At 41.5% G+C, this 24,650-nt stretch overlaps 2 protein-coding genes across 5 annotated transcripts; both read left to right on the top strand.

The window, feature by feature from the left end:
- Positions 1-135: 135 nt before the first annotated feature.
- On the top strand, positions 136-8,794 carry pycr3 (pyrroline-5-carboxylate reductase 3). Of its 2 annotated transcripts, XM_087830621.1 has the most exons (7): positions 160-921; positions 3,454-3,547; positions 3,628-3,692; positions 5,498-5,677; positions 6,666-6,878; positions 8,017-8,109; positions 8,213-8,794. In XM_087830621.1, the coding sequence occupies exons 1-7, from the start codon at positions 475-477 to the stop codon at positions 8,414-8,416; spliced, it is 1,296 nt and encodes a 431-aa protein (XP_087686747.1). In that variant the 5' UTR covers positions 160-474; the 3' UTR covers positions 8,417-8,794. The 2 variants fall into 2 exon arrangements, with proteins under 2 accessions (XP_087686748.1, XP_087686747.1); XM_087830622.1 differs by lacking the exon at positions 5,498-5,677 and having other exon boundaries at positions 136-921.
- Positions 8,795-10,084: 1,290 nt separating this feature from the next.
- LOC102790092 (uncharacterized) lies at positions 10,085-21,049 on the top strand. Of its 3 annotated transcripts, XM_035910776.2 has the most exons (11): positions 10,085-10,283; positions 12,584-12,641; positions 14,161-15,428; positions 15,899-16,016; positions 17,147-17,218; positions 17,969-18,031; positions 18,373-18,469; positions 19,569-19,687; positions 19,763-19,963; positions 20,046-20,240; positions 20,915-21,049. In XM_035910776.2, the coding sequence occupies exons 3-11, from the start codon at positions 14,161-14,163 to the stop codon at positions 20,951-20,953; spliced, it is 2,172 nt and encodes a 723-aa protein (XP_035766669.2). In that variant the 5' UTR covers positions 10,085-10,283; positions 12,584-12,641; the 3' UTR covers positions 20,954-21,049. The 3 variants fall into 3 exon arrangements, with proteins under 3 accessions (XP_035766669.2, XP_087686577.1, XP_087686576.1); XM_087830451.1 differs by lacking the exon at positions 17,969-18,031 and having other exon boundaries at positions 10,087-10,283; XM_087830450.1 differs by lacking the exons at positions 10,085-10,283; positions 12,584-12,641 and having other exon boundaries at positions 12,658-15,428.
- Positions 21,050-24,650: the final 3,601 nt, after the last annotated feature.

The raw sequence follows: 24,650 nt of genomic DNA on the forward strand, positions 1-24,650 counted from the left end.
GTGGGTGCTCTGGGTGCATCCACGGTTTAAATGTAACTTCTGTTTGCGGTTGCCAAAACGCCGGATATCAGCAAATCTGAAACACAAATCAGGTGAATAAATGTGCTACCACCAGCGTTACCCGGTTTTGTTCACGCTATCGTGTTTGTGTCACTCCGTGTTACTTTATGGTTGTCCAGTCAAAAAGAAACACGTGCATTGTGTTTCTAATCTAATCTCTCCTGGATTATTTTCAAGCTATTCCTAGTCAGATGCATGAGCGGGGCTTTTTTCATGTTTAGAGAGTTTAAAACGCAGAATTGTAATACTTTATTGATTCGGTTTTGAAGATTCCGTGCTAAATACTGCTAAAAGATTTTAAACTAGCAACATCACAACAGCTCCTGCTACAGCAGGCATGCTAGCACCTATTAGCAACCTAGCCGTGTGAACGTTAGTTCGTGTGGGTTTTCATGAGACTGCATTGCTAAAACAATGGACGATTCTGGCATCAAGAAGCAGAACTGGGACGTGAAGGAAACTGAGTTGTTTCTGGAAATTCTCAAGGAGCTGGACATGAAGAAGTGCTTAGACGGAAGGAAAGTGAGGAATAACAAACTGTTCAAAGTGGCACACAGGAGAATGACAGCGGCTGGTTATCACAGATCCGTGGACCAATTAAAGTTTCGCTGGAAACTTCTCAAAAGCGCATACTACAAGTGCAAGCGAGAGCCCGACTCCCCGGCCCCAACTAAAATACAGGGCTGGTGGCGCTATGAAAAGACGATGGTCGCTATTATGGAGTCCAGACACCCTCTGGTGGGACCCGAGGTTAACTCTGACAGAAACGACGAGGTGACAGAAGAGTCAGATGGCGAAGCATCAGTACTACACTGGCCGCAGCCCTGCACGGACAATACCACCCAGAACCTGGATTTAATTGTAGGGGTGATAACCGTGGAGGCGGTGTCGTATGTAATTTACGATGGCGTAGGAGGGCCATTGTAGGTATTAAAATAACTGAAATATGGCGCCTGGGAAGACGGAGATTAATTCCTTGGAAAGTCAAAATTTCGCAAAGTAAACGTGTCGGATATTCTAATTTAAAGATATAAACTTATGCAACTTTCAAAAGGGAAGACGTTCAAATATTCTGGCAGTATAAAGCCCTAAATTTAGAAGGAGAGAACCGGGATACAGTAATGTGCAAAAGTCTTGAGTCACTTCTCATTCAGTTATTTTGCTAGGAAAATGTGAAATGGGTGTGATGAATTATTGAGAAATCAAAGCATGCATGAAAATGCAGAATATAAGGCAAAAACAGTTTGTACAACTCTAACAAGCTTAAGTCTGCGTTCTCGTAACTCCTTTGTCTTCAAGAATAGATCTCCAGGCTTCTTGAAGGAAATGTTTGCTGCTTTTTGCCTCCGTTAAGATGATCCCACACTGCCTCAGTAATGTTGAAGTCCTGGGGAGATCAGTCCATGACTGATCACGCCCCATTGTCTTTTTTTTTTCCCATTATCCAGTTATGCTTTTACTGCATTGGCCATGTGTCTGGGCTTTTGACCTGTTGAAAAATGATGCCGTTGCCAGTCAGGTTTCTGGATAGTATTGCATGGTGGATCAAAATCTGATGGTATTATGGCTGTTTTGGCAAGATCAAAAACGCCACTGGCTGAAATGCAGCCCTAAACCATGACAGAACCTCCACCATGTTTTACAGATAGCTGTAGACACCAACTCTTGTACCTCTTTCTTGACCTCCTCTGGACATCATTTGAACCAAAAATTTCACATTTAGATTCATCAGTTCATAAGACCTGAGCCTCTGATTTTCAACCTAGTTCTTGTTTAATTTGCATACCTCAGCCTTTTATCCTGGTTTCCCTTCCTTAACAATGGCAAACAGTCTTCCACAGAGACGATTTCTGATGAAACCGAAGAGCCCAAAGCATCACACATGCAGGGTGAGTCTTTGGAAGCAAAAGATAAAGTATTGATGGGTGACTCAAGATGTTTGCACATTACTGTAGATTCAAATATTAAAGTGTCAAATTTAAAATGGGAAGAAAAAGATTTACAAAAAACAAAAAATCAAAAACAGATGCACTCCAATATTGAACTGGTATGTTTGTTATGAAAAATTCAGACTACAACTACATTTGCAAAAAAACACACCCTTTCTCTGGCTCCATAATTAAACTTAAAATGGCCTAAATATGCCATAATAGTCAGTAGGTCATGCTACATGCTGTCATTGTCTGCTTGTTTTTTAATTCATCTGGATTACAGTATACACTGATATTAGGTGTAGCTCACTTTTTTAAAATTTAAATACAGTATACATGTCTGGCAATCAGTTCTATATTATTAAGACTGTAATGTCAGTGACTCTCTCAGTTGCTGAAATAAGGTGTTTCTAATATTCTGTCAGATAATTAACAGTTTCTAATCATTTTCTAAACAAAACATAGGAAAAGCTTTCAGTATCAACATAGTCAAATTCCTATTTTTGCATATACAAAAATACACCGCTTCCTATTAAAGTGTTTCCATTACAAGGGTAATTCAGATTCCTGAATTAGTAGGTATGATGTTGTGTAGAAACATGTACAACACTAATGACACCACAAAACCTCCATCTAACAAATCACTATAATATCAATCAACAAAAACTCAACAATTTTAATTCTATATTAATCCAAGTGTACCCCAACAAACACTTAAATTATTGTCTCTGCAACATGTGTCCAAACACAACTGTTATTTTTTCCACTGCATCTTTAGTGGGGTTGATTCATATTTTCATGTGCACTTCTATTGACTGTCTTTGTTTAATTGGGAGACTGGCAGTTGAGTGTGAGTCACGTGTTTCTAGGTTCAGTCAAACCAACAATATTCAGTTGGTCATTGACCACATACAGTGATACAGGCTGCAGTCTAAACATGAGAGAAATCGGATGTGCACACCGACTGGTTTCTGTACTTAAGCCTTTTTTTGTCCTGCAAACCCAGAACTGGGTAAAGGATGCCGTTTCATAATGACATATGACAGGGAAACTAGGCTGTGGCAGCATTTACTGAAGGAGGGAGGGGAATCTGATTACTGACCACCTGTCAACTAGGATTTATCATATATATGTGTGAGTTTGGTTTTTTTGGGGGGTTTTTTTGCTTTAACCTGATTTCTCATAGTAATCGGGTTTCTCATATGCATGGACACAAAGATCTGAACACAAATTGATTGTCTTTGGAGTGGTGACGTTTTTAGTGTTGATTCTTGTCTGGATTCATTCCCTGAGTTTATTTATTTATTTTTGGTCTGTAAAATGTACACAGTTTAATATCTTCAAACAACAATGTGTGAAACCCTTGTTGCAGTGGAAAATGCGTTATCATGGTGATTTTTAATCACTGGCATCATGTTATCTCGATGTTCCTGCTGTAACCTGCTGCCTGCTTTGGTTTCAGATCAAAATGGACCCTGAGATGGACTCTCAGCTTAAGATTGGCTTTATCGGTGCAGGGAACATGGCGTTTGGCATCGCCAAAGGCATCTTATCTGGTGAGTGTAGAGAGAACTGAAGAAGTGAGGAGGACATGAATGAAGGACACATTAGTATTTAATAAATGTTCTCTTTGTAGGAAATGTCCTTCCTGCAAACGTCAAAGTTAGTGCACCATCCTCAAGGAATCTGGGACGCTTTCAGGTATTGTTTATTGTTCTATCATTTAAGTTCTCAGCGTGAATCATTTTGCATTGAAGTAAGCAGTTATGGTGAAGATCAGTTTACAGTTCAGTCTAAAACTGTAGTGAAGCAGCCAGTTATTTTTAAGCAGTGTAGTTATTTGTAACATTTTTACCTTTTCGTAGACATGGTCCCTATTCTGGGAATCAGGTTTACTAACAACTGAATTTTTTAACTCTGAGATGAGGAAAATTCTGGCTTTTCTGTTCCAAAAAGACGGTTAACTTAAACTTTGAGTCAGTCAATCGGTAAACTCTGTGAACGTAACCTGCTCTAAGTTTCTTTCTCTTCCCTCTTGCTGCACCTAAAACAACTGACTGACATCCACGTTCATTTCTTCATTCATAAAGTCATGAACAGAGCACATACTGGAGTAAATGAAATTGCAAAAGTTTGTTTTAAAAATGCTAAAATCCCAGTTAGATGATGTGGGTTTTTTGTAATTAACATGAGCACTTTTACGATCATTCATTCGTCTATGTTTAGGGATGGAAATGGCGATTACATCATTGATCTATGACCTGGTCAGAATATAAAATCTGTACTCCCCATCTTTCTAATGCTAATACTTTGTATAATAATGCAGGTGTCAGGCTGTCAGTTAGGTCCCTGTACTGCTAACATTTACTTCCCTTTATTGTAGCAATCTGTTTTAATCAAACGTTTATAAAACTGATCAATCATTTGTCCTCATTAAAAAAAAATGTCTGCCACAGCTGGGATGTTGGAGATGATGTGACCTATGAGCCTGACATGACTTTAAGGCGAAACTGCAGACAGTCTGTTTTCTAAACAGTTTATGTTAAAATGTGGTCACAGGTTGAAGTTCTGTCATTAAATGATGCCACCATGTTTTGAAAGGTACAATGTCTGAAATTCAGAATCTGAACTCGATGTATTTTCTACTGAAAATCACCTTAAATGGTCTCAATGGGTCAGCCTGAACCAGATCCGCATAAAGGTTTCTCGCCAAAGGTTATATTAAGGATCATTAAAGCACGTCCTGATCAGAGTCCATTTATCGGTCTCAGTGTTAATGAAGTCACAGATCATTTTTTAAGTCAGTTCCTAGAATAGGGCCATCGTCTTTCAGCTTGCATCAATAGATCAGTGCATCAAAGTTTAGTTTAGATTTTAAAAAACAAGGAAGCGTTGGATTTCTCAAGCCCGGTGTGAAACCACTGGGTTTTATAAAGGGGTATTACAATTTTTCACAAGCCCCAAATGTTTGGTTTTGTTTCTTTTCAGTTGTCACTAAAGCTGACATGGGAGATCTTCTGGTGACTGATGAGTGTTTTACACTTTTCTCACCCGAGGATGAAAAATAATTTTCTAAAACTTTCTTTTTGCAACTTTGTACTGTTGGTTGAGAGAAACAAAGTTGCTCAATAGATTATTGGATTATATCCAATAGATTTTTTTTATTTTTTTGTATTGACCCAGTAAATGATTAATTGACCATTTAAAGTTTACTCCTCTCCTCTAAACTCTTAAACAGTACTTTGCATGGCATTAAACACTGGCTTGCTAATATCACTGAAACAACACTGAGTCTATTATCATGGCAGAGTTTTAGAAAGCAACATGAACTGTAATCATGTCATAAGCAAATAATTGTAATACTGGAGGACATCTTCCAAGTCCTAGAAATGTAAATGCTTCTGCAAAAATTAACAATATAAAGGAATTGTGTACCATCAGCATGATTTGCTCTTGTGTCAGAGCTAGTGCTTCGGCTAAGTAATATTACACCGGCTTGCTTTTAGGAGCTGGGCATTGCTGTAACTCACTCCAACATAGAGGTGGTTTGTGGGTCCGATGTGGTCTTTGTCGCAGTCAAACCTCACCTGGTTCCGCTAGTTCTCAAGGAGGTCACACAACACGTCACTGACAGACACATGATTGTATCTGTTGCAGCAGGAGTAACACTAGCAACGTTAGAGGAGGTGAGTGCCACATAGTTTCTGGTGTCTTTTAAGGGACAGATTACCACTGAATCAGATTTGTGTTCTTCTTTTGGCCTGTAGTGTGTTTATGTCTGTACTGTCATGGTGTGAATGAGTTTTTGAGATGGCTGCAGAGATGTCTCTTCTCTTGTGTATAAGTTGCTCAAAGCTCCCCAAATTTGTATATTTTAAATAACTCTGTAGCAGTGTCTCTTTATAGAAATCACGAACCATTATTTCAAATACCAAAGATCTCTCTGAGCAGTTTCATGTTCAAGTTTTTCAAGTATTTTTTGTATACCACCTCCATCTACCAATAGAAGAGTGCAGCTAGCTAACATCAGAGTAGAGGGGAGTCGCCTGTCTTCATGGGCAGAGGCACAAATAAAGGTTCCAAATAAAGGTATAGTTATATGGAAAGAAAATAGTTCCTACCTGAAACTAATACTAAACACAAATTTTATATACAGTGCTTACATTTATCAGATCATCACCCAGTTACATCTTTATGCCACAGCTGAGCTGCCCTAAATTAGCAGTGTATGTAATTACAACATCATTTGGTTCTCTAATGGTTAATCCACCAGTGTGCACAAACTTATTAATAAAGGGGATATTTTTAATGCTAAAATATGATTCTTGTTCTTATGTTTTATGAAAAAGCATGAAAAGAGCACATTTTTCTTTATTAATATGCCAAATTATAATTGTTTACTTGCATTCCTGACCACTATTTTAGTGGAAAAATGTTACATTTTATTAATTGCTGACTTCTCAGAAGTTCAGCATGCTGACTCAAATTTGGGTAAAATAATATGAATTCAGTAAATCTTTGCAATAATATTCACAGGTTACTAATTTTTTTGTTGTTGTTGTTTTTATTCTTTTTATTTAATTGTACTTGTGTGCATGTACAAATTTCATTTTAGGGTGAGCTGTAACTTTCAATACTGATCTATCTATATTTGTCCTCTCTTTTAACTTCAAGCTCCTTCCTGAGAACTCTGTTGCCATCCGGCTGATGCCAAATCTACCGTGTTTAGTTCAGGAAGGTGCTCTCCTGTTTGCTCGAGGATCACACGCAAAGCAGGAGGACAGCGCACTACTTCGCTCCCTGTTGCATCGCTGTGGTTTGGTGGAGGAGGGACCTGAAGCCTGGATTGACATCCATACTGGGCTGAGTGGGAGCGGAGTAGCCTTTGTGAGTGTCCTAGATTTTATTTCTTTTGGTTGGTTTATTTGTTTTATCTGAAGTCTTTTGTTGCTTTTCCATTAGTACCTACTCGGATCGACTGGTTTTCCATTGCAGCAGAGTACAACCCAATGTGTGTGGTTGTTGTTATAGCAATGTGTCCGAGCATGACATGACGGAATTAGTATGCAGCGCGAACACTACAAAAAAGGTGGATGTTCAGGCAAGAATATACCTGCTGCTTGCTCTGTGGCTTTTCGTCAGACTTGGGGAACATGGCATTGCTTTTGGTAGCCATTTAACCCGTTGATGGGTTTCAAAAATGGCGGTTTTGATTTTCATGAACGAGATGCTCTCATAACACATCAAATGACACTCCTAACTGGCCAATCACTGGCATGCAGTCTGGTGACATCTTGGTGGCTGCTAGGATCGCTTGGAACCCTGGTACCAGGTACCAGGACCTAATTGAAAACCGTGGCGAAAATAGGTACTAATGGAAAAGCGGCTTTTGTAACTTCTTGTTTACAATTGTAATATGAATTTCTCAGACCATACACATTGGGGCAGGGATAGCTCAGTAGGTAGAGTGGTGGCCCCATGATCGGAAGGTCGGGGGTTCGACTCCACTGAACGGTTACCCTGAGGTACCCCTGAGCAAGGTACCGTCCCTACACACTGCTCCCCGGGCGCTGCATTGGTGGCTGCCCACTGCTTCACTGGGTGAATGGGTTAAATGCAGAGGAGCAATTTCCCTATGGGGACTAACACATACACATTATACATTGCTTTGAAGATGACGGTTGCTTATGTATTCCAGGTTCCAGTTGCCTAGGTATCCTTCTAATCTATTTACAACCAGGTCATGTGTCAATCAGTGGTATTCTTCACTGTCACTGGTAGTACCTGCCTGGAAGTTGAGCTTCCTGTGAACACAGATGAGCTCAGAGGTTTACATGAGCTCACCATGGTCATGAATGTCATGTCAATTTTGGGCTTTTTATGATTTCTTTTAACTGTTCTTTTTCCAGAGTCTTTAATGACTTAAAAGGAAAAAAAAACTTGCACAAATTTCAATTAATTTTGGCTTTTCTAATCTAACACAGAGTTCATGTTTTATTCTGATCAGTGAGATTCTTCTCTGCAGGTGTATCTTTTTGCTGAAGCTCTGGCAGAAGGAGCTGTTAAAATGGGCATGCCAAGCGCTCTAGCCCACAGCATTGCCTCTCAGACTGTTCTGGTCAGTTTAACACTTTGCTCACTTCTGTTTTACAACAGTTCATTTCAGAGCTCTGACTCCTGAGTGTCCAAATACAATATTTGAAAGCTGCTATTTGCTGCAGGGTGCTGGGAGGTTGTTGCGTGATTCTGGGAAGCATCCAGCTCAACTTCGCTCGGAAGTCTGCACGCCAGGTGGAACAACTATATATGGGCTTCACACACTGGAACAAGGCGGTGTGAGGGCGTCAACCATGAGTGCTGTGGAGTCCGCCACCGAGAGAGCCAGGGAACTCGGCCGAAAGTCAACAGCAGGGAGCAGAAAGTGATGGACAAATTTGCCTTTAAGAACTACTCATTAGACTTTTAACTTGATAAATACCCAACATGGAAACATGGAACTCCTCTTTTTCTTTTTTTTCTCCTCTTCTCATCACACTCAAAAACACAAACAAGTTGTCCCTTTTTCAATCACATTTTCTCATCTTCTTTCAGTCTCTGTAAGCTAAAAGTCAACATTGGCTTAATCTTAAAATTGATTCTGACAGTTTAATATTAGACCATGATTTCTGTTTTTACATGCACTCAAATAACCTTGTCTTTTTGGATTTGGATGCAAGTAAGGTACAACCCAAATTTGATTGTACCAGTATTTGTTGATATATTCTAATAACAAAATGCTGAATAAATCCAACTTGTCACATTTACTAACAGTCACATGAGACTTGAAGGCTGAAAGAGAGGCTAAGCGAGTAGAACAAAGCAGTCATGCAGACCATATTGTTCATCATTACTACAGAAGCCCCTGTTATGAACATCTTCATTGCTGTACTGCCTTACTGCTCTTGATTGGATTGTAATGTAGAGTCAGTGGATCATTTTAATCTTTTAAATTATTATTGTATTTAATATTTGTTTGGATAAAGCATACGTCTAAATTTTAGGATAAGAGTAATCACATTTGTGTGGCTCCAATACAATGATAGTGTCCCAAGTATAGCTACTGTATGGTTGTGTATAACATGGTGTATTGAAGAAAAAAAAAAAGGGTTCTAATTTAAAAATAAGTATCAATTTTCATAAAGTGTCATGTTAACAGGTCCTCTGTTCCTTATTTTTCTGTTTGTTTTGGAGTCTTGAAATCAGCTATTAGTTGACAGCTCAGACTTAATTTCTGACCTTCAAAACAAAAGATAACAAGCCACTGCAGCGATGAGTCAGTTAGCCTAATAAGAAACATTATTAGGCAGCCATATGGATAAATCATTTAAGATAAATTCGATAAATTCTTGTTTTAATTTGTTTTGGGAAATTATACACTGAATATTGTTAGATCTGAAGTCAGTGGTCAGCCAAGAATCTGACTGATAATGTATTACCCTTTGACTGCGGCCTGATCCACAAAGCATGTGCAGTTGGGAATTCCTCTGAAAAAGCTTGCGTTTAGGGAGGAAAGGTCTGGTCTCTTTATAGACTGCAGCCCAGACCTGTGTACACATTTAAAAAAGTGTGTGTGTGTGTGTGTGTGGATGGATGGATGGATGGACAAAGTCATGAGTTCACTGATAACAAAAGGCACCATAAAACTAATTGTAATCTTGAAAAATAAATTTCCAGACAAGTCCATTTAGTACCTTTTCTGGCCCCGAATAACATTACATAGTTCATCTGCCAGTGCGTCATATGAGTCAAAATTCAAGACTGTTCACTTGAACTGGCTGAACAATAGAAATAAAAAGTTCAGAGGTTTTGAAATCTAGATCGAAGAGAATGAAACATTGTTTTTGTTTTTTGCCACTGATTTGTCTATAACAGCAGATGTAAATGATTTAGAGACTTGCAATAATAACTGAGTGAAGGTATCATAAACAGTAAAGCCTGTCATACTAAGACAGCGGTTGGAAATTATGAGGTGTAGCTTTAAACTGAGTTGTGACCTAATTTGGTGAGATGCAAATACTCCAGTGTCACATTTATTCCAATTTTAATATATCAAAACGACATGACATTCAACACAGAGCATGAGGCAACATTAATGATTCATACCTTCCCTCCCCCACCCGCTAAGATCACACAATCACCGCTGTTCCTTGCTTCCTCTCCTCTTCCTCCTTCCCGCTGTCATTCACGACCGGAGAAACACGTTTTATCCGCTGGCCCGGCCTCACACCGACAAGACCAAAAAAACCCACAATAGTAAGTAAGCTCAACGCCGACCGACAGCCAGGTTTCAGTGTGGTTGTTAGTGGTGGGAATCTTTAAAAGACATTTTGGGTAAACTGATGGATATTCAGTGGTTAACAGAGCAGGCGCTTGGCTGGGATTAGCCGTGGCTAGCAAGCTGCTAGCTGAATGAGCAGCGTGCTAGTGCTAAAACTGTCGGAGCGACAGTCAAGCTTGCCGGATACCGGCTTCAGTGGCTGCTTGTGCTGGTTAGGTTTTTACGGCATTGTCAGTATTAAAAAGAAGCTCTTTGGGGCCACGTTTTAAAACAAGTAGACTTATTCCGGTGCAAATGAAATGGCTACTGCAGAATTCATTCTAGCTAGGACCGAATTCAAGAAGATGAAAGCTGGCTAAGGTTAGCAGGGCGCGCACCTTTGGAAGTTGACAGCGCTCCTGACGCTCTGTCTTTTGTTGTTTAGCATTTGGCATGACAGGGTTTTCTACATGACGTTACACAAGTATCTTTAAGTGGAAGTGCTGCCTTGAATCCTGGAACATGGTCACTGATGAGCTTCTATACAGATCAGGGCAGGACAAGTGAATTCTTGTTCTAAATCGCGTATATATTCTTTGTCAGCCACCCTCTTTAAATGTTATCAAGGAGGGACTGATGATTTAAATTATTTGTGAATGAAATTGCACAAACTATATACATGCAGGGATACTCGACATCAAAGGAGAACATTCTGTATAATGCCACAGGGTGTCTGGGGTGATTTCATTTTTCTCCAAATTATAAAGTCACAGGGATATCAACTGAATGTTGTGGGCCAGCCAAAACAGACAATCAAACTGTCTTAAGTATTCGTCAGCCTGGTATATCTAAACCAACCATTGCATAGAATTCTTCTTTTTTCTTTTCCAAAAACTGCTTGAAGCCATGACATGTTCCAAAATTGCCATGTAGTTTATTTTGAGCTGATCCAGCACCCAGTGCACCACCCTGCTGCCAGAAATACTCACTAGAGCTGCAGCTCGAAATAGCTCCCAACAAATTAAGTATTAACTTTTGTTAATAAAACTATGCTAAATTAAAAACGGCAGTTTCCTACTGTATGAAATATTTTTGGGGTGCCTTCAGAAGAGTATGTTTAGTTTTGTGTGTGTGTGTGTATATATATATATATATATATATATATATATATATATATATATATATATACCAACAGTGCTATCCTCTTAACTTCACTGACAGGCAACCATACTGGCTGCTAGTGGAGCTCCTCAATACAGGATACACTCTCCCTGAAAATGCACAGACATTGAAACTGATAAATGAACCTCCCCTCCTACCGCAGCTGAGCCTAGTCAGCAGTTCTTTAAGAAAATGGATAAAATCTGTTTTCCACATCGTATCTAATTTGTTTGATCTGGTAATTAGATTGAGTATTGAAAGGTGTGATGTGCTTTAACAGCAAATGTCTACTTTTGATGATGTAAAGGAAAATAAACTGTGCTCCCAACTGAAAGGGGGGTTGGGTCCAAGTTTTGCTTCATGTTCTAGGATTATATTGGATTTCAGTGAAAGCATTTTTCCCATTCAGCATCATCCAAGGCTAAAAGTGGAGCCATTTAAAGACTGCGGAAAGGTTGACTTTCATGTTGAATATCTGATCTAGATAAAAATTTTTAATGTATAGCTTGTCTTCTCCCATCTTGCCTTCAGAATTTCACATGTGAGTATTCCTTGTAACGCTGTCACATACCTTGCATTGAGCACAGACAGTACAAAAGATTGATGTAGCTTCCTAAACCGGTATTCAGTCTGAAAGCCTAAAGATGGCTATAAGTATGCGTTAAATGAGTGTTCCTGTCCTTTAGTCTATGAGGAAAAAAGCCTTTCTGTTTTGACCTCTGTAAACACTTTGCTACTGAGTTCTTTGTCTTAGTTACTCCTTTAAGATCATATTCAATAAAATCTTAAACCTACCACATGTCAAATAGGAGGCTTATCAGTGGTATTTTCTGCTTGTTCATTGGCTAATGGCTTGTCAATCACAAGTCGGGAGCCAATGACCAAGCAGTTTCACATTCAGACATACCCTTTCAAGTCACATCCAGTTTCTTGCAACCAAAATGGAAATGGTAGAAACATTTGGCTTCAAAACAGGAGTGCAGAAAACAATGGGTCACATCATGGTAGTTATGTCCGTCTTTTGTACTGTTTCCCCCCTCCTTAAATGTTGTATCCCTTGTATTGTCTGATTCATTTTGCAAGGTGGTGATTGATAAATTTCTTTTCAATGGCTTGCGGTTAACTGGATGAAAAGAACGTGTTGAGCATTTGACTTTGATACTAGGTTGAGCTCAACACCTTTACTGAAGAAGGTGAGTTAACAGATTGACTAAGATCTCCTCATAAACATCAAGCAGGAAATGACTTCCCAAACCAGTACCCAAAGTTGTTATAGCTTTGTATTAGTTTGGATCATTTTAACTAAGCTCTGTATGAACAATAGGAAATGCATTTGCTGTATGGTAGTATATTACTAAAACTTAAAGATGCATGATTTAGTGCATGTCTGAATTGTAATACCTACTGTATTATTGTTTTAATTTTATTTATTTATTATGCATGCGCATGCATTGCATTGGTCCATTAATGTTTTTCTTTTACTCAATGACCCCTTTTCTTCCTGTGATTGCTATCGTGTCATTGTGTATGTTCAGTGTTGCAAAGCTGTTTAAGGTTTGTAAAGTATATAATGGAAGCTGTAAACAAAGGAGTGCATTATAAGGTCAGTTTAATGTGTGCTAATAATATAAAAGCTATGGCATTTGCTGGATATCTTACTAGCTCTGATAATACAGTGTCTGCTGTGAAAGACATGATTGATAAATCCGATTCTAGACAACTCATAAACAATTAGATTCGATTGATCTGGGTTAGAACTGGGTGATATGTTAAAATTATTCAGTTTCTCAACATCAGTCAGACAAGCATGCATTGCCTGTGTATTAATGGGGTAAGGCACCTCTGTATGAACAGTATCTCATATCTTCTTGTGTATAATCTACTAATTCTATGAATTAATAGTTTATAATCATAACCACATGGAAAGGATTGGGGTTTTTTAATAGGAATTTTCACAATTATTTAAAGTCTTTGTGGATTAACTCGCTTTATTGGGGCAAAGCTTAATTTAGACTTCTGGATTGAGCATATGTAGAAGCTACAATGTATCTTGTCAGAAGTGAAGCTTATCCATTGTGATTGACAAGCCAGTAAGCATTCTGTTTCACAGTCTGAAAATATGGTGAAAAACTTAGCTCGAGACTCCATAACAGGACTTCACTAAACCAACAGGTGATGCCATAGAAACCAAGAGCATCTTTTATTGAGGTTTGGCCACTATGAGCGCTAACGTCTGAGTCACACAAGCCTACAGACCAGTCAGTCCTGGCAACCGCCAGATGCTAAGGAAAAATGTGTATTCCATAGCCAGTTGGCTAAAACCTTCTTGTAATTGCTTTGATCGTTAGCATTTTGAAATGATGGACTTGTCTCCAAATACTGTCCTGCTCCTTTCTCAGCTGTGGTGAAAGTGTGAAAAGTGCAATGCTGAATTCTCAAGGTGACAGACTTTGTCCAGTCACCTAACTTCAGTCTACACCATCTGCTTGCATGCTGCATGTTTTTCTCTGGTACCGATTTGTAGAATTTGTTTTGTAGTGTATTGCCATAAATGTGCATCTCTGTAACAAAGCAAAAGTTCAATAATTCATCAGCAGCACTGTGTAAAATAGATCGACCCCTTTGTGTCTTTAAACCTCCGTGCCTCTCTCTCACTAACCCAAAAGCCTGTGCCTGTTATTCTCTTTTCTTTGTCTCCGCAACGGCGCAAAGATGTCTAAGAAGAACACCCAGAGCTCTGTAGATGATCAGTCAGAGCATGGTCAGCCTCCCAGCCATTGTCAGGTGGATCAGTCCACAAAGACCATGCTGGGTTGTAGAAAGAAGGCCGAGCCAGGCCAGAGAAATGGAGAGACCGCGTCGTCGTCTCCGGAGAGCGGCAGCATAAACGGAGAAGGAAAGCGTAGTGGCAAAAGCCGTCGCCGCAGAAAACGTTTGTCTAATCCTGAGAGCCGCCCAGAAGAAAAAGTCGACAAGCACAAGAACGAGGAGAAAAACAAACAAAGCAGCCAGCCGTCTGATCACCTCTCTGGGTTGATTGGTTTGCAGTCTGAGTGCGCTAATGTGTGGTTTGAACGGAGCGTCTACGAGAGAGCAGAGAGCCTCTACCAGTGCTGGCTGGCAAGCTCTTCTAATGGGACCACCCAGTCGAACCGATCACCTCCATCCTCCGGGAAACAATTGAACTCTTCATCCACTGCAGCTCCACCTTCTGCTGGCCCATCATGCAACCATGGTGACCAAGTGGCCTGTCACCATGTTGTACAAACAGTGTGGGTAAACAAGACGACATTTGACCAAGCAGAACGCCGCTTTGTTGAGGGGTCGATGCAGCCATCAGTTCCAAACTCTCTGGACCTTCAAGCTCCATCCAGTCGCTCCACTGCATCCAGAACACCTGATGAAGGATATCAGTCTCTAGCCCCAACTCCTGCAACCCCTGTCATCCAAGCAGCCATCACACCTACCGTACGGCAATCAATTAACGGACTGCCCCGCATCCCAGTGGAGCTGCTCAGAGACGTGTGGCTGGACAAACCACTTTATGACCGTGCTGAGGCAGCCTTTTACCAAAACCTGTATGGTAACAATTCCACCAAACGGTCCAGCTGCACCGCTACTTCCAGATGTAGTGACCACCCTCAAAGCCTTGTAGAAGAAGAAGAGGAGGAGGAAAACGAAGAAACTGTAGCAGAGGAAACACGTGTGGTCCCACAGGGGAAAGCTGAGGTCTTCCATGCTCTGCACCCGATACAAGAGGAAGAGGAGCCGGCTGAGCTCCCGGAGAAGGAAGAAGCAGCAGCTGCAGGAGTTCACTATTTCCTCCATCCGAACAGTGAGCGGGTGTGGCTGGACAAGTGGCGGTATGATGCTGCTGAGAGCCATTTCCATGGTTGCAGTGGGAATAAAGCTGTGAAGAAGGAGCGCAGGCCAGAAGCAGAAGCCTCATCAGTTGCCTCGGCCGCCCCACTGAGGGACAAGTATGATCAAACCGGGAGAAGGGAACTGCTCCAGATGTTTCAGTTCATCTTTTGGTTTTTTTGGGTTTTTTGACCATCATATCACCTCCATTCTTTTCCCACATGAATTAGATTTTTCTTTTCTTTAAGCCATGCTTTGTCATTCTTCTGTGTTCAATCTTTTCCTTATGCTTTGTGTTTTGACTATCTGACCCATTGTTGTGTTTTACCATCCTCTTTTTTTCTTATGCATTTGTATAGTTGGATTGGGGTGGCTGTTGGTGGAGAATAGCTGTTTAAAAAGAAATTAAAATGAGTCTCTTACAGAATAAAAAGTCAGATTTTATATTGGTGTAAACAAACAACTGTATGCTGGGTGATTTTTAGTATAAGAATTAGTAATAATTTAGGCTTCATTTCCTTTTTTCCCTGACCTTCTGTGTCCTGTTCATACATCCCTGTCTTTTCCTTCCCTGCTTTCTACTTTGTAGAAAAATGAGTGCAGTGGACTTTCTGGCCAAGGAAAAGATCTGGTTTGACAAACCACGCTATGACGAAGCAGAGAGGCGCTTCTACGAGCACATGAATGGCTCACCACAACCTACAAAGGTAACCACGCCGCCTTACAAGTTAAATCTTGTGCTTTAAGCTTTTAATCCTCACATCTAATCTGAAACCATTGTACCATATTAATGTGGATTATTTACATCTTAAGTGTCTTTGCGTAGAGATTAGATTCTAACAGTGCATAGATTTTGTTTGTTCTGTGCTGCATTTGATCAAAACTGTATTATTCCACAGGCTGAATTTGAAGTTATATTTTATTTATTATAATTAAAAATAAATAAAGTAATACGTTAGAATATACCTTCTGTCTAAGGACGAATTTCAGCGTATCTTATTTGAGATTGTAATGTAAGTATATTTACATACAAATACTTACAGGTAGATACGGGACATTTTTACTGGAAACAGAAAATAATTGTACTTTAAATAATTTTAAGTACTACACACTTTCCTGGTAGTTTAGGGGGAAAACAAACAATTTTTCGCCATCTTATATCATTAGTATTTTGTACTTTTCAGGGCCTTTTGGTATTATAAAGTGGATTAATCTTGCCTTTTTACATTATTATTTTTGTACATTATTATTGAATATTCATTATGTTGATTATTTATTATTGAATTATTTTATTATTATTATTTTTTGATGTTTTTTTTTTTTTTTACTTGCGCTGTACTTAAAATTATTTATTATAATTATCTTTGTTTCCTGTAAAAACCTGACTTGTTAGCTCCTTATTCTAGTGTACCTATCCTTAAATATTTGTATGTAGATATAATTACATTGTAATTTAAATAAATTTCGGCCTTGGTCGCAGGCCATATTACAATGTAAACATCTAAGTAGATCGTCACTGTGACATCTTCTGCTGGTTTTGGATTTTGGATTCTGAAGCCTTAATTTTGGGATTTTGGACACAACCATGTGTTTTGAGCCAGAATAATTAGTTGACTAATTAAAATGATACAAAAGGCACCTGCAGCACAAATCCGCTAGAGGTCCGGTTTGACCAGAGCTGTGTAGTTGCAGTTTGTTTTTTTGTTTTTTTTTTTCTTTTTGTTTGTTTGGTTTTTTTGGGGGGGGTGTAAATCAATCTAATATTTTGGAATAAAATGTTCTAATTGTGGAGTCTGTCCTTGCGTCATAAAGTTGACAGCTGTTCATTTTCTTGAAGGATGCTGGCGCCAACACCATTCTTCAGGACATTGCCCGGGCCCGGGAGAACATCCAAAAGTCTCTAGCAGGGGTGAGTATCATCGAACACGCTGTATTTCATTTGATGGATAACATTGATGTGGTATTAAAAGTGCTTAAATTATCCAAGTACATGTATACATACTAACATAATTTCACCAATCACGACCATTTAGATCAGAGCATCCGGCCTTTTAGTTTTGGGGGTAATGTCTTTCTCTTTTAAGTAAATGGAGATGAAAAATTGAAATTGGCTTGGAAATAATTTCAAGTTATTCCAAAATGTAAGCTGTCTAATCTTAGCTTACATATTTGCATAATGCCCAGTTCAGACTACTATCAGGCACTGTGATCATCATCTTTTTAAAAAGAAATAATAGTGCAGTCTGACATCAGCATAGCTCAAAAACTAGTTTGAATTTAGAAATAACATAGCTATAGTGCTATCATTTTATGGTGACAGTCTAATACACATGGGACCAGTTGCCCTGCTTTTCTCTGACTTTTCCTAGCTTTCATTTCCTTGACGGAGATGGATTAAACTGACTGATAATGGAGATTTTGTTTGAGTTGAAGCTCTCTGTTGATCTGAAGGCTCTAAAGTGTAAATGTGGTTTAGTGTAAAAATGTGGTTGTAGTCTTTTATCTCTTCTGTGACCTCCGAGCTCTGTTTATTTCCTGTGGTTGCTCCAGTTGCTTTCTGTTCTGTGCTCCTCATTGCTCTCCTTTTGGCATGAACTTCAATAAATCCTGCTCCTTCCCTTCTCCTCATTTCCTTTCTTCCCTGAAATCTGGCCCCAAGCTGAAGACTACACTGTCTAACAGAGGGTCTGCTCAGCCTCCCATAAGCCAACATTCTCAGCTTGTAAGTGCCTCCAAAGCTTGTGTGTCACTGGAAGCACCTTTGTCAGTGGACTTTGTTGAAAACCACACTTTACTGATCTGAATACCTCAGCTTACAGATGCCTTTTCTGTGCAGTTTCCAATTCAGACACAGTCACCTGCATATTTCTACTGGGGTCTGTAAACTGCTGCATACTTGTGCTGTCACTTTCTGGCTCTAGAGCCTGGCTGTTGAGACTGCAACCTGCTGTTTTCTCACACATGGGTGTTCTGTTTGATGAAAAGACTAATATTCCACATCCTCCATCAGATGTTCTCATTAAACTGTATTGATCCCTCTCCGTTTCTGTCTTTGCGGTTCAGAGCACAGGCAGCAGCATCAGCAGCAATTCGGCTGATCACGGAGAACTCGTTTCCCGAATCAAGAGCCTGGAGCTGGAGAACCAGAGCTTACACAAAGGTGGGTTTGTTTTCAGCTTTGATCAGGTGTTAATGCATTTTCCTTCTTTACTTACAGCAGAGCTATTTTGGTGCCCTCAGCTGAAGTTAAGTATTATTAGAACTGCAGCTAATAATGATCAAATGACTTTGACAGGACTTTTTTTTTTTAAATACATGAAAATGGTGTCATCACACTTTTTTTTTTCTAATCAACAAGCTCTCTAACTGCAAATGCAGGCACCAGTCTAACAGACCTACAGAGCTGGAGACCTTTTGTAAAACAGAGACAAGTGAATGAACAGGATTAACTACTGATTTACATTTGATTGGTTGTAAAGTTAAAGGATTATTCAGTGCTGTTGTCTTAACTCTCACAGTGTTTGATCTGCTAGAATATTGGGGGTGGGGGAAAAATCGATACTGTGTAGTATCGTGATATTTTGTTTGCTAATAATGTATTGATACAGGGACAGCAGAAATCAATATTTTGTTACAAAAAAGGTTTTTGTGCTCTGACTTCAGAGCATGTTGATCCTTTTTCTGAGCAAGAATCCTGACATTCCTTCACTGTCCAAATGTGTTTAACTTTTTTTTTGGCAGCAATAAACATGACAGTTTACTTATTTTAATTTAAGACATGTTTTATTTTAATTAAGTTTAAAACTTTTTTATTTAATGTAAAATTATATTTTGTTTTAATCTACTTTCAAATTCTTCAGTTGCTGAAGGGGCTGCATAGTTTTCATAAATTGCATAGTTCAGAATAGCTATAATTGTACCAGATGGTTGCATTCAGTTAAGTTGGACTAGACTGTAATACAAACCGTTCAGTTTGTCAACAATAAAACTGACTGAAATGAGAGAAAGACTGAGTGTGAGACTTTGATATTAGATAAAATTAATATTGATAAAGTTTACCTTTATGTACAGAATCTGAATATCGCAAAATATTTTAAAAAATTGCAATAATATCGTATCGTGCGTTAAGTATTGTGATAATATCGTATCGTGGGATGTACGGTGATTCCCACCTCTATAGAATATGCATCACTTCTTTACTCAAATTCACATGTTCCTCATTCATGCTAAACTCACTCTTGTATCTCATGTCTCTTTAGTGGTGGAGAACTTGAGGGCAGCACTTTCCAAACTGGAATGTCGGGTTTCAGTTTTGGAGAAGTCTCCTGCAGCCGTCAGCCCAGCTTCTGCTCCTGCTCCTTCAGTCCCTTACACAAACGTGAGTTTTTAAACATTCAACCAGCTTTCACCTTTCAGAATCCAGAGATGTTTCCACTCTTTTAATTTTCTTCAGGGCACTGCTGTCCAGCAGAAGACCAGCACCCCAGCTAAAGAGGAGGAGGAGGAGGATGACGATGATATTGATCTGTTTGGTAGTGATGAAGATGAAGAGGCAGACAAACTCAAAGAACAGAGATTGAAAGAGTATGCAGAGAAAAAGGCCAAGAAGCCTGCCATCATCGCCAAGTCCTCCATCTTATTGGATGTCAAACCTGTAAGTCTGTGCTCTGTCTGAGGTCAATTATTTAAAAAAGAAAAAAAAAAAGCTCACTGTCTGTTTTTTCTGCTTCTTTTAGTGGGATGACGAAACAGACATGGCGAAGCTTGAGGAGTGTGTGCGCTCGGTACAGGCCGACGGTCTGTTATGGGGGACGTCCAAACTGGTTCCTGTTGGATACGGCATCAAAAAGCTCCAGATTGCGTGTGTGGTGGAGGACGACAAAGTGGGAACAGACATGTTAGAGGAGGAAATCACCAAGTTTGAGGATTATGTAAGTCTTGTTCAGTATTTCTGTTAAGCTCTCATACAATAACAGACTAACTGGGCATCCAGAATTCCCATCACAGTGGGAAATGTTGGTTGATTGATTTAATAATCACAATAGCAATCACCCCACAAAAACCCCCAAAATCAGATGATGCTCTAGTGACAGTAGGAAGGAAGAACAGCCATCTGCTGCTGAAATCCAAATCGCATTAACTTGCAATAGTAAAACGGCTAATAGACAAAGCCACCGTTTCCCCTCTACTCCTCCTTACTCTTTTAATGCTAATTTTAATTACATATATGCATTTTTTATCATTAAAATGTAGGTAAACATACTCAAACATAGAAATTAAAATAGATTAAAAGCATCAGAGAAGCTGAAGTGAACAGATTAGGTTCAGTGAGGATGGCTCACCTAGGAAAATAAGAGCAATGTGACAGAATCATCACATTATCAGCCACAGCCAGCACACTGCTGCCACCTTGAGGCAGAAAGGGACAAAGTGAAGCTGAAAGACTCCATAACACGAGCAGTTGTACAAGAACAGTTTGAGTCATTTTTTTCTTCAGGGTGACATCAGGAACAGTATCCGGTGTAAAACGCGCTCAAATCAAAACATGCAGTTACTCGCTGTCGTGAATAATCTGGTACACTTACATTTTTTTGCTTTATTTTAGGTCCAGAGTGTCGACGTAGCAGCATTCAACAAGATCTGACCCCGTCCTCTTCATGTCTTCATGTCATGCCTTGATTCTCTGCTGATTGTGTCAATGGTTAAAAATAATAATAATAAAATAACTTCTTGCACTGAACCTAATTTCTCTGTTTCTCGTATTTTGACGGAGGTCTCAGAGCAGATGGATTAAAAATTTTCTGCATGGCTGAATGTGGTATTCAGCCATTCCAAGAGGAATGTGAAAAAAGATGTCTGAGGGGAGGGGTGTACCACAAAGCAAGCTTATTGAACAGCACTTTTCTTTTTTATCTTTTTAGCTAGGTGTCTGTGTTTTTTAACCTGGCTGGAAGATCATAGTGATGCATAGTAAAATAATAAAGCGGGTTATGTTGTCGCAGTTGCAGATACACAATTACAGATAAAAAATTATAAATTAGAAACTGTTAGCCTCTCTGTGGGCTGTTGATTCACATTCACTTGCAATTTCACTTAAAAAACAAAAACAAAAAAACAATTTGATTGGAGGATTTTAGGACCACTCCCACAGTCTATCGCCATTTGTCTTCATTTTGTGCACAAGAGAGTCAAATCATGCATTAAAAGCCACACAGACACTAAAGCAGAAAGCCTGGTTTCATCAAACAGTTAATATAAAGAAGACTGGCTGTGTTACAATACAAAAGGTGATAGTAGAGCTACACAGCAGGATAGAGAGGCTTGTTGACGTTTTCCTCCACCCTGTGCAGGACATCGTGTAGTAGTGCTCATTCCGTGTCAGACAGGTGCAAGTCACACTCCAGGAGATCATTTCTGTCAAAAGTGGGAAACATGGCAGAATTAGATGCTTTTTTTTTTTGCTTTGTAAGTAAACTGGTTAAACACGAGGAATGTGTTTCCATGGCTAAACAGCTGCTCCCAAGCCACCACCAAGCACAAGTGTCAGATGTAGTGGTGTAATGTATGCTGCCACTGGTCTCTGGAGCAGTGAAGATGTGTTCTCTGGGGTGAGGAATCAGGCTTCCATCTTCATCTTCATCCGCTTTATCCGGGGCCGGGTCGCGGGGGCAGCAGCCTAAGCAAAGAGGCCCAGGCCTCCCTCTCCCCAGCCACCTCCTCCAGCTCATCCGGGGGAACACCAAGGCGTTCCCAGGCCAGCCGAGAGATATAATCTCTCCAGCGTGTCCTGGGTCTGCCCCGGGGCCTCCTCCCGGTGGGACATGCCTGGAACACCTCACCCAGGAGGCGCCCAGGGGGCATCCTTACCAGATGCCCAAACCACCTCAGCTGGCTCCTTTCGATGTGGAGAAGCAGCGGCTCTACTCTGAGCCCCTCCCGGATGGCCGAACTTCTCACCCTATCTCTAAGGGAGATGCCAGCCACCCTTCGGAGGAAGCTCATTTCCGCCGCTTGTATCCGCGATCTCGTCCTTTCGGTCACTACCCACAGCTCGTGGCCATAGGTGAGGGTAGGGACGTAGATCGACCGGTAAATTGAGAGCTTCGCTTTTACACTCAGCTCCCTCTTCACCACGACGGACCGGTGCAGCGTCTGCATTACTGCAGCTGCAGCCCCAATCCGTCTGTCGATCTCCGACTCCCTTCTCCCATCACTCGCGAACAAGACCCCGAGATACTTGAACTCCTCCACTTGGGGCAGGACCTCATCCCCGACCCGGAGTGGGCACTCCACCCTTTTCCGGCTGAGAACCATGGCCTCAGATTTGGAGGTGCTGATCCACATTCCCGCTGCTTCACACTCGGCTGCGAACCGCTCCAGTGCGAGCTGGAGGCCCTCAATCGATGAAGCCAACAGAACCACATCATCCGCAAAGATCAGAGATGAGATCCTGAGGCCACCAAAGCGAAAGCCCTCCGCCACTTGGCTGCGCCTAGAAATCCTGTCCATAAAAATTATGAACAGAACCGGTGACAAAGGGCAGCCCTGGCGGAGCCCATCACCCACCGGGAACGAGTCCGACTTATTGCCGGCAATGCGAACCAAGCTCTTGCAACGGTTGTATAGGGATCGAATGGCCCGTAGCAATGGGCCAGACACCCCATACTCCCGCAACACCTCCCACAGGACACCCCGAGGGACACGGTCGAATGCCTTCTCCAAGTCCACAAAACACATGTAGACTGGTTGGGCAAACTCCCATGCACCCTCAAGTATCCTCGAGAGGATGAAGAGCTGGTCCAGTGTTCCGCGACCAGGACAAAAACCGCATTGTTCCTCCTGCATCAGAGGTTCGACTAGCGGACGAACTCTCCTTTCCAGCACCCTGGCATAGACTTTCCCGGGGAGGCTGAGGAGTGTGATCCCCCTGTAGTTGGAACACACCCTCCGGTCCCCCTTCTTAAAGATGGGGACCACCACCCTGGTCTGCTAATCCACGGGTACTGCCCCTGATCTCCACGCAACATTGCAGAGGCGTGTCAGCCAGGACAGCCCTACAACGTCCAGAGCCTTCAGGAACTCGGGGCGGACCTCATCAACACCAGGGGCTCTGCCACCAAGGAGTTGTTTAACTGCCTCAGTGACCTCGCCCCCAGAAATTGGCGGGTCATTCCCCTCATCCCCAGACTCTGCTTCCTCCTTGGAAGACGCGTCAGTGGGATTAAGGAGGTCCTCGAAGTATTCCTTCCACCACCTGACAATTTTCTCAGTCGACGTCAGCAGCGCTCCGCCAGCACTATACACAGTGCAGGTAGAGCACCGCTTTCCCCTCCTGAGACGCCTGATGGTTTGCCAGAACCTCTTCGAGGCAGTCCGAAAGTCTTTTTCCATGGCCTCTCCGAACTCCTCCCACACCCGAGTTTTTGCTTCAGCCACTGCCCGAGCCGCATTCCGCTTGGCCTGTCGATACCTGTCGGCTGCCTCCGGAGTCCCACAGGCTAACCAAGCCCGATAGGACTCCTTCTTCAGCCTGGTGGCTCCCTTCACCTCTGGTGTCCACCATTTGGTTCGGGGATTACCACCACGGCAGGCACCAACCACCTTGCGGCCGCAGCTCAATGCAGCAGCTTCGGCAATGGAGGCGCTGAACATGGTCCATTCGGACTCAATGTCCCCCGCCTCCCTCGGAATGCTGTTGAAGCTCTGCCGGAGGTGTGCGTTGAAGATCTCGCGGACTGGGGCCTCTGCTAGTCGTTCCCAGCACACCCTCACTACGCGTTTAGGTGCACCAGGTCTGTCCAGCGTCCTCCCCCGCCACCTGATCCAACTCACCACCAGGTGGTGATCAGTTGACAGCTCAGCCCCTCTCTTTACCCGAGTGTCCAGAACATATGGTCGCAGGTCTGGTGATACGATTACAAAATCGATCATCGACCTACGGCCTAGAGCGTCCTGGTGCCACGTGCACTTATGGACACTCTTATGTTCGAACAAGGTGTTCGTTATGGCCAAACTGTGATTAGCACAGAAGTCCAACAACAAAGCACCACTCGGGTTCAGATCAGGGAGGCCGTTCCTCCCAATCACGCCCCTCCAGGTCTCGCTGTTGTTACCCACGTGAACATTGAAGTCTCCCAGCAGGACAACAGAGTCTCCAGGTGGAGCACCTTCCAGCACCCCCCCCAGGGACTCTAAGAAGGCTGGGTACTCCGAACTGCCACTCGGCGCATAAGCGCAGATGACAGTCAGGACCCGTTCCCCGACCCTAAGGCGCAGGGAACAAACCCTCTCGTCCACCGGGAAAAACCCCAACGTACCGGCAGCAAGCCGAGGGGATATTA

The sequence above is a fragment of the Neolamprologus brichardi genome, chromosome 17 (genome assembly GCF_056152115.1).
Source record: "Neolamprologus brichardi isolate AB-2024 chromosome 17, ASM5615211v1, whole genome shotgun sequence".
Classification (NCBI taxonomy): domain Eukaryota; kingdom Metazoa; phylum Chordata; class Actinopteri; order Cichliformes; family Cichlidae; genus Neolamprologus; species Neolamprologus brichardi.